Source organism: Palaemon carinicauda, chromosome 24 (assembly GCF_036898095.1).
Source record: "Palaemon carinicauda isolate YSFRI2023 chromosome 24, ASM3689809v2, whole genome shotgun sequence".
Taxonomy (NCBI): domain Eukaryota; kingdom Metazoa; phylum Arthropoda; class Malacostraca; order Decapoda; family Palaemonidae; genus Palaemon; species Palaemon carinicauda.
Window position 1 is genome coordinate 2,297,743 of NC_090748.1, and position 14,697 is coordinate 2,312,439.

General features: G+C 46.7%; 1 protein-coding gene across 1 annotated transcript in view; it reads right to left on the reverse strand.

The window, feature by feature from the left end:
- Positions 1 to 755: 755 nt before the first annotated feature.
- Positions 756 to 14,697, reverse strand: part of Ku80 — an 83,291-nt gene continuing 69,349 nt past the window's right edge. The window contains exons 16-17 of the mRNA XM_068347953.1: positions 12,834 to 12,976; positions 756 to 874 (exon numbers count right to left, since the gene is read on the reverse strand). Of these exons, the coding sequence (XP_068204054.1) occupies positions 860 to 874; positions 12,834 to 12,976 (158 nt within the window). The 3' untranslated portion in view covers positions 756 to 859. The remainder of the gene's footprint in view (positions 875 to 12,833; positions 12,977 to 14,697) is intronic.

The following is a 14,697-nucleotide window of genomic DNA, read 5'->3' on the forward strand; positions in this document are numbered from 1 at the left end:
GAGGTGAGAAGAAAAATTCCCCTTTGTTCTTTTTTATGTTGGCTACCTTCAAAAACAGTTGGGAACTTGAGGTCTACATAAGACACACTTACCCTATATTATAATGGGAAAAATTTATTTCCTATACAGTACTTGCTGTTTTCGTAAACTAATTAATCACAGATAACGAGAGTCAAGTGTATGTGGCATTCTAATAGAAAAAATTGGAATCTGATTCCCTTTAGCATTTCCTTGCAACAGGGAAAGATGAATTGGGATGAAAGAAGAACTTTTAATTGCCATAAAGCTTATTGAAAATAAGAAAAAAAATTAAGTATAATCTACAACTGCTGACTCCACAAAAGAGAGAATGGAAACAAAACACTGTTTCTAATAATGTTCATATCAGAGGTGCTGAGATTAATAAAGATTTCCTGAAAGATCTAGACTAATTGAATAAAAATCTTCAACAAATACAAGTAAAATTTGCCGTATTTTAAACGAAGAAATAGGTATAAAGTACTAACATAATAACATGTAAATGACAAAAATGTAACATTTTAATTATTTATATGTAATGCATTGTAAATACTGTACATGATTGAGCTGATACCCTGATTACCATCAATTTATGTAGGATTATCAGTAATATATCATGGACAGGAATATTTGTACTGTATACAAAGCAAATATCATCCTCATGATTAATATTGAAAAATGAAAAAGTGGCAAGAAATCTTTCAAAGATAGGACTACATAAACTAAAAAAAAAACTCAAGTGTCATAGATACATTTATATAGTTAATAAAAAAAAAGGCATTATATCAAAATATTTTTTTCCCTCCTTGGATTGGACTTCATGGCTCTTGGACACTTCATGTTAAAGATCATCAAGCTGAAAAGAAAAAATAACATTGACAGAAAAATGGTAGATAATGTACTCTTAAAATATCTACTTACGGTACCTAATTACACAAAAAACAGTGCTTTTACACATTTCACCGTAATGTTTACTGACATGCATCTAAATATTTCCATCTGATAATTCACACTGGTGTCTACCCTGCAAAAAAGAAAAAAAAACTGAGTATGGGTAGATTATCCAATCCTGAATAGAACTCCACTCATAAAGAGTTGGGCCAAATAATTTTGGGAGGGTATACTGTAATATAATACATGCAAGAGACGAAAAAATACAATAGAGATAAAAATCTGCCATACAAAGAATAGAAATCTAAATTCTATTCATTACCTCCACCATCGTAGTTGGAAGGAGGTTATGTTCTCGGCCCTGTTTGTCAACAACTTCCTGGCCACTATTTTACTTATAGAGTAATGAGACTTTCATGGATTAATAGCTGTTTTGAGACATGGAAGTGATTCAATTTTGAAAGTCCTACGTCAAAGCTAAGGTCAAGGTCGAGCAAATTAACCCTAACCTTAACCACAAGTTTGCACATGGTTGTCATGCAGACTTCAAGTAAGTACACCTACGGTCTAATTTGATTCTTGGAAAGGTAAGCTTGTTTCGAAAAATAAGCTCTCAAGAGTGCTTTTCTAGTTAGGTCTGTGCTTCTTAAAAACAGAACTCAAAATCATATAAAATTAGAAAATAGTTTTCTGACCTCAACATAAATTTGTTTCTTCTGAAACTTCTGCATTTGTCTTCTGGTTAAAACTGCCACTGTCCCTGAACTTGGGTACAGTTTCACGAGGTGTGCACATTAAAAACCCGCGCGTCAATCTCATATGACCAACATGTAATCTTGCTAAAATGACTTCGGTTCTTTTGTCTTTCTGATCTGATGATTACCATGAAGAAAAAATTGGTTTAATTTGTTTCACTTTATGGTTTTCTGATTCATTATTCCCTACAGTTTGCCTTTTCATTATTATGAAATTACAAGAGAGTTTTATGTCAAGTTGTAGTAAATCTATTACCATTTTAGCAGCAGTACCAGCTTTTTCATAACAAACAATTCCAACAAGTTGGTTCTTGTGTGTTGTGTAACCTTCGGAGGCTTCTGTGGTACTTATAGAATCAGAATTTAGAATGCATGACCAATTTAAGATTTACCAATCTTCAATTATTTTACCAATTTGAAAAAAAAATATATGGCTAATACTGTAGTTCATATGTAAATAATGATACTTCAGAAATTAATGAAAATAATTTTTCTGAGGATACAGCAGCACAAGGAGCACCCTTCAAAGATTTAGAGCCATCAATATATACAGTATAAAGTAGTATAGTGAGAATTTTTCATTCTACAATAATAATTTCCTTAAGAATTTCCTAAAACACATAATCATAATCTGGAATGTGAATAGAACTGTGTACTTAAACCTCTAGATGAGAGAACTGAAGAACACATGCATATTGGTTTACCCATTGCCAAATACTGACATATGATCCCAATACTACACAAACATCGTCATTTGACTTAACACTGCTCAGCTGATTAGTTATCTCGTTACATTTCAAACCATATGCCCTCTCCCCTCTGTTATTTTTCACTCCACTGACTATAGTCCATGTCTAACATACTATCAATTCAAAGGTAAGATCTTGAAAACATCTAATCCAAACGCCACTACATTATGGATACCAAATCATTATCCTGATCTACCTGAATGGACTTTGCAAGAAGTAGAAGGGGGGGGGGGGAGGAAGCAGGGAAAGGGAAGTCCAGGTATCTGACCCCAAACTAATGCATAATGAATGAGGAACTAATTTCACTGAAAATAGTCTAATAATTTTAAAGTCTACAAATGCTCTCAATATAGATGTTTAATTTTCAATCCTAACATAAAGGTGAACTAAAAAATAAATTCTAGCTTTGTAGTCATCACTTAGATCCAACTGAAAGAATGGGAAATCAAGATGGTGTTTGTTTACATAATACTACCCACTGTATCTTTACAAGCGGAAACATGACAAATTCGAAGATAATTTTTATTTTTCCTAACCATACAAACCTTAGCTATTTACAAAGGGTATTACTTTTAGCGCAGCTGAAATGACGAGCCAATAGTTTTTAACGAGGGTTAATTACCCCCGCGCTAGTTAGCGGGGGGTGGGGAAGGGTAGCTTGCTACCCCTCCCCCCTCCACACACCGGTGACTTGCTTCACTTCACTTAGAGGTAGGACTTGACTTGGGGGTCAGGGATGGCGGGCACATATGTGTAAATAGCTAAGGTTTGTATGGTTAGGAAAAATAAAAACTATCTTCGAATTTGTCATTTGTTCCGTAACCGAAATACAAACCACGCTATTTACAAAGGGTGACTTACCCCTTAGGAAGGGTGGAAAGTCCCCAGCCTTACTGACTTCGGCTTGCCCGGGGGCTCGATCCCTCAGTGAGCAGCACTAGAGAGAGGGAGCCCCTGTACCTCACAGGTTCCTAGCATCGCTAGGAACGAGTGGCCTACATAAGTAGTGTGAGGAGGAGAGTGTGACTCGTCCTATGAAGTTGACCTTGAGACCTTCAGATAGGAATTCTAGGATAGGACGTTCCCCATACCACCTCGTCAGGGTATGGGAGACGCAACAGTATTAAGCTTAATACTAGGAGCACAAAGAAGCATGGGTTACCTGCAGAGGTCGAGGTCAGCTATGCGAGGACCAGGATGCTGCTTCCCCAAGAGAGGGGAGAATGAAGAAAGAAGTAAGGGTCAGACATACTCTTTCATTCACACAGACTAAGACCGGGTAACAACGCCCTCAACCTACTGCTACTTGTCCAAAAAGGAGCCTGAGGTTAGACCAGCTGTTGTGCAGCCACCACAGGGCCGATAGAGAACGTATCGAGGCTCCTGTGGGTCACGTCTTGCAGGTAGTGGGCTGTGAAGGTCGTTTGACGCTTCCAGACCCCAGCTTGAAGTACCTGCGTCACAGAGAAGTTTCTCTTGAAGGCCAGGGATGTAGCAATACCCCTGACATCGTGGGCCCGAGGGCGACGTGACGGAGGAGGGTCAGGATTCAGGGCATGGTGGATAACCCTTCGAATCCAAGCAGAGATGGTGTTCCTGGTGACCCTCCTCTTTGTCCTGCCTGTGCTCACAAACAAAGCTCGCACATGAGGACGGACTGCAGCCGTTCTCTTCAAGTAGTACCTCAGATACCTCACTGGGCATAGTAGCAACTGGTCTGGGTCGTTTGTTACAGAACGGAGACTCGCGATCCTGAAAGAGTCGAACCGAGGATCCGGCACTCCAGGATTCTGAGTCTTGGCCACAAACTCAGGGACGAACCTGAACGTTACCTCCCCCCATCCCCTTGAATGGGCGATGTCGTACGAGAGACCATGAAGTTCACTAACTCGCTTAGCCGAGGCCAAGGCGAGTAGGAAAGCCGTCTTCCAAGACAGGTGGCGATCGGAGGCCTGGCGTAATGGCTCGAAGGGAGGTCCCTTGAGAGACCTGAGGACTCGAACCACGTTCCAAGGAGGGGGTCTCACTTCCGACTGGGGGAAGGTAAGCTCATAGCTACGTATGAGTAAAGAGAGTTCTAGCGATGAAGAAATATCCACGCCCTTCAATCTGAAGGCCAAGCTTAAGGCTGAGCGATAGCCTTTCACTGCCGAGACAGAAAGGCGCATTTCTTCTCGCAGATACACAAGGAAGTCCGCTATTGCTGGAATAGTGGCATCGAGTGGAGAGATACCCCTTCCACGACACCAACCACAAAAGACTCTCCACTTCGCTTGGTAGACTCCCTCAGAGGACCTTCGCAGGTGCCGAGACATTCTCTCCGCAACCTGTTGCGAAAAGCCTCTCTCCGCGAGGAGACGCTGGATAGTCTCCAGGCGTGAAGCCGAAGCGAGGCTACGGCCCTGTGAGGGACACCGGAGTGGGGTTGTCTGAGAAGCTCGTGTCGTGGAGGAAGCTCCCTTGGGAGTTCCATCAGGAGTTGCAGAAGGTCCGGAAACCATTCTGCGTGATGCCATAGCGGAGCTACTAGAGTCATGGAACAGTTGACCGATAGTCTGGTCCTGTTGAGCACCCTTCTCATCAGACAGAATGGTGGGAAGGCGTACACGTCGATGTTGTCCCACCGTTGCTGGAAAGCATCTTGCCAGAGTGCCTTGGGGTCCGGGACTGGTGAGCAGTACAGGGGCAGCTTGAAGTTCAAGGCTGTCGCGAACAAGTCCACCGTCGGGGAACCCCACAAAGTCAGGACTTTGTTGGCTATCTGAGGATCCAAAGACCACTCGGTACTCACTATCTGCGAAGCCCTGCTCAGACTGTCGGCGAGCACATTCCTCTTGCCAGGAATGAAGCGAGCTGATAGTGTTATCGAGTGGGTTTCGGTCCACCTCAGAGTCTCTACTGCAAGATGGGATAGCTGTTGCGAAAAAGTGCCTCCCTGCTTGTTGATATAAGCCACTACCGTGGTGTTGTCGCTCATCACCACCACGGAGTGACCCGCCAGGAACCGTTGGAACTGTTGAAGGGCCAGAAAGACGGCCTTCAATTCTAGAAGGTTGATGTGTAGGCACTTTTCTGATTCTGACCAAAGGCCTGAGGCCCTCTGGTTCAGAACGTGCGCCCCCCACCCTTCTTTTGACGCGTCCGAAAACAGAGTCAATTCCGGGGGGAGGACGAGAAGACTCACTCCCTTTCGCAGGTTCTCGTCGGCCAGCCACCACCGCAAGTCCGTCTGTTCCAGAGACCCCATTGGGATCAGAATGTCCGGGGAATCGGATCCTTGGTTCCACCGGGACTTGAGCCGCCATTGAAGGGATCTCATCCTCAGGCGGCTGTTTGGAACCAGACGGGCCAGGGAGGATAGGTGGCCTAAGAGACGCAACCACGATTGGGCGGGGAGTTCTTTTCGCCTGAGGAAAGGTTCCGCCACCCTCCTCAGCCTTGCTATCCGGTCGTCTGATGGAAAGGCTTTGTGGAGAATGGTGTCTATTAGCATGCCTAGATAAACCAGTCGTTGGGACGGCTGCAGAGAGGACTTCTCGAGGTTTACCACGATCCCCAGATCCTGGCAAAGATCTAGAAGCCTGTCTCGGTGTCGAAGAAGGGTCGACTCCGAGTCTGCTAGGATCAGCCAATCGTCTAGGTAACGAAGGAGACGAATGCCGTTCCTGTGCGCCCAAGTCGAAATCAGGGTGAACACTCTGGTGAACACCTGAGGAGCTGTGGAGAGACCGAAACACAGCACCTTGAACTGGTAGATCTTGTTGTCTAGGCAGAATCTCAGGTACTTCCTGGAAGACGGATGGATTGGGATCTGGAAGTACGCGTCCTTTAGATCCAGTGTACACATGAAGTCTTGTGGTCTCACCGCAAGTCTGACCGTGTCTGCTGTCTCCATGCTGAACCGGGTTTGTTTGACAAACCTGTTCAGAGCCGAGAGATCGATGACGGGTCTCCAGCCTCCAGTAGCCTTCTTTACAAGAAAGAGTCGACTGAAGACGCCTGGAGAGCCGTCCACGACCTCCTGGAGAGCACCCTTCTCGAACATGGTCTCGACTTCGGCCTGAAGGGCCAGCCCCTTTGCCGATCCCATGGCATAGGAGCTCAACGACACTGGATTCGCTGTCAGGGGAGGTTGAGATGACGTGAACGGGACGCGATAACCTTGGCCGATCACTGAGACCGTCCAAGCATTGGCCCCGTGATGTTGCCACCTGCGGACGCAACGCTGAAGGCATCCCCCCACAGGTGGACACGCAGGGGGACTGCCACCCTTAGGGCTTGCGGCCGCGGCCGCCACCCCTAGAAGTCTTGCCTCCCCTGGAGGACTTACCGCCCCTCTTGACCTTGGCTGGAAAGGGCTGGGGCTTAGACACCACTTTCTTAGCTGCCGGTGCCTGTTTGGGAGCCTTACGAGGCTGTTGCTGCTGTTGTGGCGGGGCTGGAGGCTTATAGGGCCGAGTTGTAAGGGCCCTGTGGAGGAGGGAGTCCGTGCTGGATTTCCTCCACCTCTCAGCCGTTCGCTCCAAGTCTTGAGGCTCAAACAGGCTCTCCCCCAGGAGGGAGGCATGTCGGAGCCTACACACATCTACGGCGGGGACCTTCGGATGGAATCTCTCGGACACAGCATCGCGACGCTTCAACACCGAGTTGGCCCACAGGGTGGTAACCTGGTGCGCCAAAAACTCGATGGAGCGGGTGCCCGAGAGCAAGAAGGTCTCTAGGGCCTTCCTATTGGTCTCCTTGGACAAGTCCTCCGATCGCAATAGGATGCCCAGAGATCCTAACCAGAAGTCCAGCCACGAAGTGGCCTGCATGGCACACTTAGCGACCTTCTCGTGGTTAAGGATCTCTGCCGCCGAGAACGACACCTGCCGGGCAGAGAGTTTCTCCAAGGGAACTCCCTTCGCCAGCTCCTCCACAGAGTGATGGAGAGGAAGAGCGAGGTTGTGCTCACCCAGGATCTCGAAATACCTCCTCTGCTGAAGGCGAGGAGGAGGGATGAGTTTGTTCCCGGCAGTGGAACGACTGGAGGAGGCAAGAAGTGCGAGCTGAGCATTGGCCCTAGCTCTGGCACTCTTCAGCCCCCGAGACCAGGGCAGAGCTGCACTGGTCTTAGGGGCCTTCCGAACGTCAAACACTTCATCCAGAATCGTGTCTTTGCCTTCACGGGGGGGATGACTGGATCCGTAAGACTGTTAAGTTGCCTTATCAGGCTTAGGACCTGCCAGAAGGCATGTTCGGACTCTTGCTGTTCTCCTCCCTGCGGGCTGGCAGCTAAGTCTCCTGCCCCAGGAATCTCTTCCTGGGGTGATACGTGGACATTCCCCTGGGTAGTCGTGGGTTCCTGACGAATCCTTGCAGAGGATTTAGGGATGGTCTTGGAATCCTTGGGTTCCCTCCTGGGAGGGATACAGGATCCCAACAACGAGGTTCGAGGGGCCCCTTCCTCACGAGACGATTCTCCTGCCTGAAGCGAAGTCTCCCCCCCTGGTGCCGAGGGGAAGACTACCGCCCCACTGGACTCACCTGAGGACGGAAAGGCCTCGTCCACGGGAGAAGGAGAGAGTACTCGTGCAGGAGAGGGGACCCTCGAGACCGACCTCTTGGGAACCAACTTCGCCCTGGGGGAAGTCACCACGAAGTCCACTCCTCTCTTTCTCTTCAGCGTAGGAGAGACAGCCGCTGGTTTGTTACCCTGGCCGGCGAGTGCTGGTTTCATAACCCTCACTAACGCCCGTGCCAGCGGACCAAACCAAGTCTGCTGCTCCAAGGACACAGAGTCCGAAATCCTCGCTAAGGTGAAAGGAATCGGGCGATTCTTTGGAGTGGACACGACGGTACCTGCCTGAAAAGAAGGTGGGGAAGAAAGCTGTACTGACCTGTCTTCGTCCTGCACTACCAACCTGTGCTTGGATGGAGGTGATCCCGAGTGCCGTCTAGGAGCACGCGTCCCTGCTGCTACCACCGGCTGTGGAATTCGCCGCGAACTATGGTCGCGCGAGGGCGAACGGTCGCGCAGGCGAATGATCGCGCGGGCGCGCAGGCGAGTGGGCGTGAGGGTGGGCAGGTAAATGAACACGTGTCCGAGGTGACGAACGCAAGCGATGGCGCGACGGCGAGGGATCGTGCTGCCGCGTAGGTGAAGAAGATCGCTGGAGATAATGACCGGGTGATGGTAAGCGATGGCGAGCAGCATGTGTAGGTGAATGATCGCGTGATAGGGTGCGATGGTGATCAGCATCCGCAAGAGGGCGAGCGTTCAGGGTTGTGCGATGAGGAGCAGCATGCGTAAGCGGGCGATCGTGCAGGGTTGTGCGATGGCGAGCAGCATGCGCAGGTGAATGATCGCGTGAAAGGGTGCGATGGTGATCAGCATCCGCAGGAGGGCGATCGTTCAGGGTTGTGCGATGAGGAGCAGCATGCGTAAGCGGGCGATCGTGCAGGGTTGTGCGATGGCGAGCAGCATGCGCAGGTGAATGATCGCGTGAAAGGGTGCGATGGTGATCAGCATCCGCAGGAGGGCGATCGTTCAGGGTTGTGCGATGAGGAGCAGCATGCGTAAGCGGGCGATCGTGCAGGGTTGTGCGATGGCGAGCAGCATGCGCAGGTGAATGATCGCGTGAAAGGGTGCGATGGTGATCAGCATCCGCAGGAGGGCGATCGTTCAGGGTTGTGCGATGAGGAGCAGCATGCGTAAGCGGGCGATCATGCAGGGTCGTGCGATGGCGAGCAGCATGTGTAGGTGATCGCTGGCGAGCAGAAGGTCGACGCGTGTCCTGTGAGAGGACAGGTGGTGCGGCGCGTTCACGAGCAGGAACGGGAAGATCGCTGGCGCGTTGGCGAACATGTGTTTCTGACACACGCGCAGCACGATGTTGCGTAGCCACAGGACCAGGTGGATGGTGAGCAGGGAGTTCAGCAGGAACTAAAGGGTGGTCAGAGACCGCAGGGCGATGGTCCTCAAATGAGCGCTGACGCTCGGAAGAGAGCTGACGAGCAGGAGAGCGCTGGCGAGGGGGGCGAACATCAGGAGAGAGCCGACGAGCAGGTGAGCGTCGGCGAGCAGGAGAGTCTTGGCGAGCAGGAGAGCGCTTGTGCGCTAGCCCTGCTCGCGTAAGGGAAGAATCCCTTAGCCCCGAAGGGACCGTTGCCCGTCGGGTGACGAGTTCTCCAGAAGGCGAAGATCCGGCAGGAGATGGTGAGCGGTCTGCAGAGAGGTTCAAGGAGGGCAGAGCAGCCGGTTGAGGCTGACGAGGAGAGTCCCCCCCGGAGGACGAAGACCCAAAAAGGCGCCTCTTAGTCCCCCTGTAAGGGGAAGGGAGGCCCTTGTGGCGTAGAGGGCGGTGAGCCTTACGGCGGAGGCGGCCTCGGGGGAGATCGTCGGGACCATCGGTCCTCCGAAGGGGAGTCTCCGTCAAAACACTTCCCTCAGAAGGAAGCTGGGCAGCAGTCGAGACCGAAGGACTGACTTCCCCCTTCGAAGGATGCACGGAAGGAGGAGGAGAGCCTTGAGCACCATCACCAGCAACAGCACCTGCGTCGGAAGGCCCAGCCACGTCGGAGGCCTCTGTCACCACTACGTCGACAATAGACAGAGGGTCTACCTCCGCTACCACCGGCGACTGTTTAACAGCGGCCCCCAACGAGACAAGGTCAATAAGAGCGACCCTGGAGGGCAAGCCCTTAAGCCCCAGGGACGACCAAATCTGTAAAAGATCATCACTGGATAAGGCATTATTATCAATAACCTCCCCCGGAGGAGGAGGGGGAACCGCCTCGCTATGGGAGGCGACGCCCTCTCCCCCAACCGAAGGTAGGGAAACAGAACAAGGGCCTGCGCTCCCACTTGGACGACTCTCCTTAGGAGGCGGACGAGGGGGAGCTTCGGAGGAGGTTTGGGCGGCGGAAGAAGAGTCCCGAGAACCTTCCTCCTTCAAGGCTAACCCCGGAGGAGAACGGTCTCTCTTGGACTTCTTCTTACGCCGACGGCCAAACCTCTCCCACTGGGAGGCAGACCACTCCCTGCACTCACGGCACATGTTATCCTGGTCGCACCGTCGGCCCCAACATTGAGGGCAGAGGGTGTGAGGATCCGTAATAACGTCCGACATGAAAGTCCCACAAGGACGGCCGGCAACTCCAGGGCATGTACGCATAGTAAATAAAAGAAAATAACTGAAGGTCAACTTCCAACCAATCACACAAGCTGAAAAGAAAAAGCAGAAAATTAAAGGCTGTCACGAAGGCGATGAACAGACACGTCTGATCACCGCCGAGCCAAAAGTGAAGTGAAGCAAGTCACCGGTGTGTGGAGGGGGGAGGGGTAGCAAGCTACCCTTCCCCACCCCCCGCTAACTAGCGCGGGGGTAATTAACCCTCGTTAAAAACTATTGGCTCGTCATTTCAGCTGCGCTAAAAGTAATACCCTTTGTAAATAGCGTGGTTTGTATTTCGGTTACGGAACAAATAAGGTTTCATACAATTTTATTTTTATCTTCATCATAGCCAAGTTTTTCAACGAGAGAATGAATAACCCTTGAATTTCAGAAAAGTTTCATTCAAAAAAATAAAATCTATACTCTAGAAGGCATCCTTTCATTGCCCTTTACTTCTCATGTGGAAAATTTGTTACGTTTGGTACTGAACTGGATATGATGTTTTTGGCATATGTTCTACTTTCTAAAACAAACTGATTTATAAACTTTTAGCTTAGAAAATGAGAAAAATATCCTCCCAATCTCTCACCAAATGATTTGGCACTTAAGCCCCGGGTCATTTTTGGGTGACACCTCACTCAATTCATCTTGGCACAAAAAATCATAAACGGTAAGACTTCATGACGGTTATTATCGTATAGCTGACAACATTTCCTTTCCATTGATATATAATCTTTGGTGTTTTGTATAATTTTCAAATATGTAAAATAAAAAAAAATAAGAAAGAAACTGGTATTAGTACTGAAGGGAGTAGAAAGAGTGGGTGTAAATTACATCCAATGGCTCTCAAAAGGTTAACAGTCACACACCCTCAGAAAAAACACTACATATAACATAGAATTTTAGAAATTGAAAAATTAAGCATTTTACTACTTTTACCTTTTAAAAACTATCAATAACTACTTAAAATGAGAGTACAGTAGCAATTATCATCATCTATACCCCAGTATGATGCTTTTATCATTACAAGTTCTTAACAAAATATGTTATTTTTGTAAGACCATTTTCATAGTGTTTTCTTCTGTAAAAATAGCTACATATGTTTTTGATATTTGTTAGGGAGAAAGTAATGTGGAAGAAAGCTGATAAAAGAAAATGACCACCTGTTTTAGAAAGACTTCAAGCTTTCGGGCCATTTTTATAGAAAATAAGGCATCATTCATAGTACATGTACTACTTTTAAACTTGAATAGTCTTGATAAATAATTAAAAAAAAAACAAGTACTGTAATAGCATTTCAACAAACAAAATAAGTTCATAGAACAGCTATTTGCAATAACGTAAAGCAGTAATTATTCAGATCAAACTCCTCTAACAAAGGATAAGATTAAGAAAGAAGTGTATAGTAAAGCAATATATCGATCCATAGAGCCAATGACAATTCACCTATGAGAGTTGATTCTTTCACTGTATTTAATAAAATATATTCATTACCATCAGGTCAACATCTTGTTACTGAATTTCTCATCATTATTGACATACTAAAGTATGTATGTGATGTTTTCCACCTTTCTTTTTATCAAATAAAATCGTTAACTTTTTAAAAGGCTCATCATTGCTTGAGGCAATGTCTAAAACACGTAACAATCAGTCTTATTCATTTATCATCATTTACCAGTAAATAGAACTGTACATACATACATAGATATACCAAGGCACTTCCCCCAATTTTGGGGGGTAGCCGACATCAACAAATGAAACAAAACAAAAAGGGGACCTTTACTCTCTACGTTCCTCCCAGCCTGACAAGGGACTCAACCGAGTTCAGCTGGTACTGCTAGGGTGCCACAGCCCACCCTCCCCCGTTATCCACCACAGATGAAGCTTCATAATGCTGAATCCCCTACTGCTGCTACCTCCGCGATCATCTAAGGCACCGGAGGAAGCAGCAGGGCCTACTGGAACTGCGTCACAATCGCTCGCCATTCATTCCTATTTCTAGCACGCTCTCTTGCCTCGCTCACATTTATCCTATCACCCAGAGCTTTCTTCACTCCATCCATCCACCCAAACCTTGGCCTTCCTCTTGTACTTATCCCATCAACTCTTGCATTCAACACCTTCTTTAGCAGACAGCTATTTTCCATTCTCTCAACATGGCCAAACCACCTCAACACATTCATATCCACTCTAGAATTGTACCTGCAAAGAAATGAGACATAAGAGAAATAGAATCCAATACATGTTATAATAATTCTACTTACTAAATCCTCAACTTCATCATCTTCCTGCTTTGGTTCTGGTAATTCCTGTGGGGCTTCTGCTTCCAGCTCAAGAAATGCTATCGCAGAAGTTGAACTTACAGAGCTTTTTAAACTCTCCTCTGTAGTGACTAATCCAAGGTTTCCTTTATAAAAAAAAAGAGAGAAATCTCAAATTAAAAAACAAACAAAACACTATATTATTGTGCTGCATTATATTCTTTATCTTACAAAATATTTTCAACTTTAATACTCTATGTCTGTATCCTTTTAGATCTTACTTTGCCTACCTTTTCGTACATTATTTCTCTTTCATATTTTATTTATTTTATAAATGGCAATCATTTCTGGTTTGTGCTTGATAATTATTTGCTGTAACATAATGTGTTTTTATTAATAAAAACCATACAATAATACATACAAAATACTACTAAATATTTATCAAAAAGCTCCATAGATTCCTAATTTGAAAGATTCATTAGAAACATTTCTTAAATCCAATGAAATTTTGTAGAAGATTTTCTTAATATTGATTCAATGTGGATTAGCGAGTGCTTCACAGGACTTAGCCAAATACAAGGATCAAACCCAGGTTTTATCTATTACCCAACTAATTCTAAACTTCCCTATCCAGAACAGTATAAAAGTTTTTGAGTAGTTATAATACTTGTAGTTACTTCAGATATCAGGCATACAGCCATTAAAAAAACAGTTGTTTTGTTAAGAATGACCCATTCAGATAACATCAGCTGCTTTGCATGCATTTCAGCCACTGTGTGATAGTAAACAATTACCATAGTTTTTTTACAAATCACGTTAAGAAGAATATTTACAGGCTGTAGAATCGCAAGATCCTATGTCTGTCCAGTGGCCAGGCCATCTACAACAACAACAAGTAGAATATGATTGATATATTTTCACGATATAACTTTTTTCCTATATAGAAAATATGGGCAAGGAATTATACTGTAGCAGTTTGCTTTAGTTTGCTTGTTTTTGCCTATTTGCCTGGTACATGGGTTAGGGGAAATGGACATAGGGGGGAGAGGTGAGGATCTTTGGAACAGGGTCAACATCATGGTTTTTGACAAAAACTATTTTTTTTTTTATACAAACTCCTAAATAACAATTAGGCTTATTCAGCATTCAAGATAGAACAAGGGTAGCAATCACCTTTCCTTTATTTTTCACTTTTCTGGCCAAATTTGCAGCCCAGGCTCCCGCATTGGCACCTTACCGGCTGGGCCGGGAGCTACCCAACTACTCTTACCCAATTTTTGGGGGCTTAAGAGGAGAAACCACCTGGCTCCCTGACAACGGTGGAACCACCACACCCTTCATTACTGGTGACAAAGGGGACCTTTGAGACATTTCATTGCTCAGGGGGTACTGGGGGACAGGTTACCTTGGCTATGAACTCCCTCAACAGAGTCATGGAGGGCCTACCAAGATGACCTAAGGAAGCTCACAACTTTTTAAGTGAAACTCATAGTCAGCAATATGCATGGTCACGGACAAAGAGCTTTCAGCCTCCCAAGGGGAGGAACGAACACTAAGGATTCCCCACGAACTAGCAAAACCTGAAAAGCTTTCCAGCATAGATCTGAGTATTCTGGATCTCTGCAGCATACCAACCCCGTGGACTGATCCATGGGCGTATGCACGGGCCGCAGCAGCAGTCGTACCACCCAAGAGACAAAAGCAGCGAAAGACTTTCTCAGATTCTTATTGAGCATTGCCCGGTCCAACCCTGACGAAAGCTTCACTCGGCACTTTCCCTTTAGGGCGTACGCCTGCCACTATACCGGAGGCCACAACCTAGCTCAGGACACGGGGATGACTGTGAAGTCATGCCCCTTACAAGACA